At 44.5% G+C, this 6602-nt stretch overlaps 1 protein-coding gene across 1 annotated transcript; it reads left to right on the forward strand.

Moving 5' to 3' along the window:
• The first annotated feature begins 2179 nt into the window (after positions 1-2179).
• LOC134871868 (protein FAM200A-like) lies at positions 2180-5061 on the forward strand. Its single transcript, XM_063894851.1, has 2 exons — positions 2180-4501; positions 4640-5061. The coding sequence occupies exon 1, from the start codon at positions 2417-2419 to the stop codon at positions 4496-4498; it is 2082 nt and encodes a 693-aa protein (XP_063750921.1). The 5' UTR covers positions 2180-2416; the 3' UTR covers positions 4499-4501; positions 4640-5061.
• Positions 5062-6602: the final 1541 nt, after the last annotated feature.

The following is a 6602-nucleotide window of genomic DNA, read 5'->3' on the forward strand; positions in this document are numbered from 1 at the left end:
GCGACATTTTATTTTTGAGAGCGCAGAGAATGCTGCTTCACACCGGTATGTGGACAGAAACATTGAGATGATGTGTCTTGCCAGTCTGGAGATATTTGGTAGATGCCCACCAGTTTCCAAAAGTCCACGACATCTGTAATCCGAAACTGACGCTGAAGTTCATCTGAGCTCTTTAACTCCACGAACTCCATTTGAAGCTGCACAAGTCCGAGCTGGTCGTTTATTTGCTTCATTTCATTGACCTCAATCAGGAATGGGTTTTTCACAAGTAGGAAAATATTGCTATGGTCCTGGAAGTCGTGGAATCTTGATGTGTAGTTTTGCTTGAGCTCAGTTAGCACGTCACAGAATTGTGATTGACGGGGCAGGAGAGCGTCTGCATGCATCGCCATCACTTTCTGCACAGTGGGGAAGAAACGGTAATCAGAACCACGGACACTTTGTTCGAGTACATCCAGTTTGTCAGAAAATACTCTGACAGCCGTGTAGAGCTTATACACGGTCTTGTTTCTGTTAGACTCAATAAACACGACGTTTATATCACTTTAGTGACTTTATTCCAGTTCAGAACAGGACAACTCTGTGGCCACCATTTCCACTGTAACCGGTCTCCATCAAGTAACTCAAACATACAACGCATGCGCACAAGCGTTCCCAGGGTCAAAAGGTTACAAAGAGGGAAAATACAAGTTAACAATCTCCCTATCCTTTTTTATGTGAAATGATAAAACAATAAATAATAATAAAACAATGTACAAGTAATACTTGTCACAAGATTTCAAATAAACATACAAAGTCATCCAATGACCATAAACAAAAAAAAAATGACATCCCGGTGACATCCTGGTACATTGAATTTTGACAAAAGATGAACATATTAATAATGCAAACGAAGTTTTCAGTGCTTTGAATTGTCTGTGCAATAAAGTTTTCACCTCAGATTCCACAGTCCTTCACTTAGAGCTTTCAAAAGCACCAGAGCCGAAGCTCCCTTTTTGGTGAGACAGTCAGCGAGTTGGCCTTTGTGTCTGACCAGAGCATCTCTTTTATTTGCTTGCTTTGTATAAGCTCCTTAATACCACTTATATCCAACCTAAGTCTCTTTTCTGTGACCTGTTTAGTTGACTTGAGGGCATCGAACAGGGACCGATTGTCGGTTACACAGACCAGTGAAGGAGCATTCAGTTCAGCCTTACCAGTGGTGAGCTCAGAAAAAAGAGTTGCAAGGAAAATAGCATTGTCTACACCATCGGACATAGCAAGTGTTTCTCCTGCAAGGGTGCTTCGTACAACACGTCGAATTCTTTTGGACTGCCAACACAGAGGAGAAAACGTTCCTCTTTCTCCCATAAGAACAATCAATGTCCCCCCCTGTGTACCTCCATCAGGAAGATTACCCAGAGAAGCATCACTGAAAACCACCAAGTGAAGAGCATCGTTTCCTAAATGCTGGAACTTGAGGGTCACCTTGTCTGCCTTAAGCTTACGGATACGTTTATTTACCTCATGCATAGACTGCACCGTAGCATTTTTGATATTAGATGCCAAACTACATGAGTCAAACATAACATCTGGTCTGGTCTGCTTGGCAACCCATAGGACTTGTCCTATTTTTGACCTAAGCTGCTCTTTTTCAGTGTCATTAAGGGGCGCATCCCTAAGTATAGCACGTGCTGGTTGCATGTGAAGAGGTTGTAAATTCTCAATGTAACTGTGCTGATGTACCTGAACTACACCATCAACAGTAGCAAAATCCATTCCTACATAGGAGAAATGCTCATGTTCCTCACGCCCTACATGGAACGCAGACTTCAGTAGGGGAATCACATCTGTTGAAAAATCTTGCGAGCCTGCCCAAAGAAAATCATCTACATGGCATGCAAGTACTCCAGTAACCTTAAACTGCTCGTCTAACCAATAAAAGACTGCTGGATCCACCTGCGACATTTGACCACCTGTGCCCAGCATGATTTCTTTGACTTTGTTATACCAATATAGAGATGCATCAGCAAGACCATATACACATTTCTTCAGTTTCCATATAACATTTGCACTGCCTGCCTCAGGAGGGGGCCGGATATAAATATCCCTAGACAGCTCCATGCCCTGCAAGAATGCAGATTTGATGTCCATAGAATGGACTTGCCACTGGTTTTGACAGATTACTGATAACAACAGCCTAAGACAGGGGTTTTCAACCGGTGGTCCGCGGACCCCTGGTGGTCCGCGGCGGCATTGCATGTGGTCCGTGACAAGAGCCTATGTTGATCAGTTCACCATTGTTTTTTTTTAATATAAATTCGCTTTGATATTTCAACACATTTCCAGAATACCGTTACATATCGTGAAAAATATGTTTAAAATAATATAAAGGAAATTCAAGCTGACAGAATGTAGCCTTGCGCCTATCCAGTCTATGGTAGCCTGTGATTCGCTAATGGTAATGAGTTGCGTCGCTAACCTCACTTATTATTCATTACGTACAGTCTTGCGAGCAAAGTTGACACACATTTATAAGCATAGCCGACGAGAGTATTTTAAGATAGGTTGTAGTACAGCAAACATTTGTTACATATGTACTAGTCTAGCTATATATCTAGCACCAATGGATCGTTTTGTAGTGAGGAAAGTGCCAGAGGGACAGGCTGCCATGACAGAGGGTCAGGCTGCCACGACAGAGGGACAGGCCGCCACGATAGGGCAAGGACAGGCTTCCGAAGCGTCAACTTCGCAAAAAAGACGAAAAAGAAAATACAATGAGGAATATGTTAAATATGGATTCACAGTGACGACAGACAGAGCAGGAGAGGAGGTACCACTGTGTTTCGTATGTTCAACAATTCTCTGTAATGAAGCTATGAAGCCGTCGAAACTTACGCGGCATATGGAGACGCATCACGTCCACTTGAAGGCCAAACCCGTTGAGTACATGCAACAGATGTTGCGTGATTTCAAAGGACAGCAGGCTACCATGAGGAAGAGTGCAAAAATAAATGAAAACGCACTGAAAGCATCGTATCTGGTCGCTCTCAGGGTTGCAAAAAGTAAGAAGCCCCATACCATTGCAGAGCAGCTTATATTGCCAGCAGCCATAGATATGTGCAGAGCTATGGTAAGCGAAGAATGTGCCAACAAATTAAAAACTATTCCGTTGTCAGACAACACAATCGGAAGACGAATTGGGGAAATGGCAAATGATGTCAAAGACCAGCTGATGGCAAAACTTCAGACAGTTCTGTTTTCCCTTCAAATCGACGAGACGACAGATGTTACTAATGATGCGCAACTGTTAACATTTGTGCGATACGAGGACAGTGGCACTATGTGCGAGGAATTTCTTTTTTGCAAACCACTGCCCGGGCGAACTACCGGTGTAGAAATATTTAAAGCACTGGACGATTTTTTCACGGAGCACAATATCTCGTGGCAGAGGTGCGTTGCATTATGCAGCGATGGGGCCCGAGCCATGAGTGGCAGCAAGACTGGACTGTTTGCGCATGTAAGGAGGGTGGCTCCGGGGGTAATTTGGACACACTGCCTGATTCATAGAGAGGCTCTCGCCTCCAAAGATCTCAGTGTTGAGCTCAGTGGTGTGTTTGATGTCGTTGTCAAGACGGTCAACTTCATAAAACGAAACGCATTGAATACACGCCTGTTTTCATCCCTATGCCATGACTTGGGAAGTGAACACAGCTCTCTCCTTTATCATTCAGAGGTGCGTTGGCTGTCTCGCGGCGCTGTGCTCTCCCGTGTGTTTGAACTACGCGGAGCTATCTACGAGTTCTTGTGCGAGAAGCATTCTGATCTGGCTTCCAATTTCAACGATAGTTACTGGTTAACTAAGCTGGCGTACCTCACAGATGTTTTTGCAGAGCTGAACAAGTTGAACAGCTCCATGCAAGGGAGAGATGCAAACGTCATGCAGCTCTACGAGAAGCTCGACGCATTTGTGAAAAAAATGTCAAAGTGGATCGAACGAGTGGAGAGCAATAACTTGGCGATGTTTCCTTCAGTTGAGGAATACCCTGACAGCACTGACATCAACGACACTATATGTGAGCATTTGAGGAAGCTTGTGCGTCAATTCGCAAAGTACTTCACTGATTCGGAAGAGTGGCGCCGTGACAGCAAGTGGATCCTGCTCCCATTCAGTGACGATGCATCAGTAGGGTCAAGTCTGACGGCTGTGGAAGAGGATAAGCTGATTGAGATGTCCACAGACTCTGTCAGGAGGCATATGTACGACACACAGCCCCTTGTTAAATTCTGGATAAGTTGCCAGACAGAATTTCCACAGCTTGCTGCAAAAGCAATGAGGTGTCTTTTGCCCTTTCCAACCACATACCTGTGTGAGAGTGGTTTTTCTACACTGGCGTACTTAAAGAATAAGTACAGGGCTAGGCTTGATCCAGAGAATGACATGAGACTGTCTCTGTCTACCATTTCGCCACGAATAGACAGGCTGTGTGGACTTCACCACGCCCAGATATCACACTGACAGGTAGGCCTAATTCTCCCATGTTTTCACTGTTACGACCCTGGCGGGTTTAGGCCCCGCCCTGTGTTAATGGTAAGCCTGTTCTCTCTCCCTGCTTTTCTCAATCTCTCTCTGCTTTTCTCAATCTCTCTGTCTCTACAGCAGGTGATTGGTGACAGGTCTGTCCTGGCTGGGTTATAAAAGCCCTGACCAGCCAGCAGTTGAGGCTGCCTTGGTCTTCATTTGTTGGATTTTGGTTCTCCGGTGTTGTTGGATTTTTGTTCTCCGTTGTTGTTTTGTCACACACCTAGACTGACTTTGCATGACATTTTTAGTTACTTTTCCCAATACTGAATTGCACAACACTTTATTATTCTTTATTCTTTCTTTAAAATAATCTTTAATTTAATTTAATTTAATAAATCTACTTTTATTATTATAAAATCTGCCTGGCCTCTCTTTCATGTTTCATGCATTGAGCTATGCATGTAACACCAAATACACACGCGCACGCGCAGGCACATCAGTGGGCCGCGGATTGCTTTCTAGTCCGAATGGTGGTCCCTGGGACAAAACCAGTTGAAAACCCCTGGCCTAAGAGATTCTGAAGCACAGGTTGGAGAATCTTTCTGTAACTCTTGCATAAGCTCTTCAAACCCTCTGGCTACGAGTCGTGCTTTAGGCACAATACCCTTGGGAGAGTCTTTGAGACTACAGACCCATCTAGTGGAGACACATTTTTGGCCTGCATTATCAACCTCCTCAAACACATGATTATTGTGCCAATTTTGTATCTCTTCTTGTTTTGCTGCATCAAATGAAATGTCTTTTGCTATGAGTACATCAGCCTCCCTGTCTTCTGACTCAACGTTAAGACTACCAACAGATGACATATCAACTGACTCCTTTTGTCCCTCACTGCCATCAGGTTCAAGATGTTGTAAGTTAAACCAGTTTTTATGCTGTCCTGTGGCTTTTCCTGCTCTGCCTAAAACTCTGGCTGTATGTTGAATGCCATCATCTCTGCTCACAAATGTTACAGTCTGACCTGTTCTTAACCTTACACCTGCAAAAGGGGCAGGGTCACCACAGGCCCTGTGCTCTGTGTCAGTTTGTGTCACATTAGGTTGTGTGATGGGTGGGTGCAACACTTCTCCTGTATTCACCTCCATGTCACTGATTTTCTCCTGTTCATTGTCAGTATTATGGTCACTATCTGAGCTATCTTCTGTAGTGTTTGACACGCCTACCTCACTTTCTGCTTTTCTGTTAGCATCATCTTGAGCAATCTGCTTGTCGTGTTCCTCTGTGTTCACCTTACAAAGCCTGGAATGATGCACTCTAACAAGAATCCCACCATGTCTTACAAATACAACAGCCCCATCCTGACCAATAACCACCCCTGGTCCCTTCCACTCAGTGCAGTCTGCTCGTTTGTAATATACTCTGTCTCCTGTCACATATTTGTCATCTGTAGGTCTGAGCTGCTTGCGAAGTGCCCTCCTAATTCTCTCTGAGCATTCGGCTTCAGTGAATGCTTTCCTGGAAGCATGCAAAGCTGATATGTGTTCTCCTACCCTAGCACTTACAGTGGTGCCCTCTAAGGCAGGTAGCTTATCAACTAACACAGAGGGGAGGTTAGGATTCTGTCCAAATACTAATTGATGCGGGCTGTAACCATGAACACTGAGCATACTGTTCTTGGCCATGAGGGCCCAGTCAAGAGCAGTGTGCCAGTCACATCCATTTTCCCGTTTCACTTTCTGGATGATTTTGGTGAGTGTCTGATTGTGTCTTTCCAGTAGGCCGTTGCTCCAGGGACTGTATCCTGCTGTTGTTCTTGTCTCAATGTTGAAGTTTTCTGCCATGTCTCTGATTTCCTGATTATTGAATTCTCCACCGTTGTCACTGTATAGTCTCCGGTGGGGGCCATGTACGCTTATCCATGTGTGAATGAAGGAGTTGACGATTTCACAGGATTTCTTTGTTTTCACAATGTTTCCAGCACTGAAACGTGTAAAATGGTCGATGATATGGAGATACCATACACCTGGTTCCAACTCATGCAGGTCCACTGCTACCGTTTCATTGTACTCTGAGGCCAAGGGCAAACCTGCAGCAGGCC

This window comes from Eleginops maclovinus, chromosome 11 (genome assembly GCF_036324505.1).
Source record: "Eleginops maclovinus isolate JMC-PN-2008 ecotype Puerto Natales chromosome 11, JC_Emac_rtc_rv5, whole genome shotgun sequence".
Lineage (NCBI taxonomy): Eukaryota > Metazoa > Chordata > Actinopteri > Perciformes > Eleginopidae > Eleginops > Eleginops maclovinus.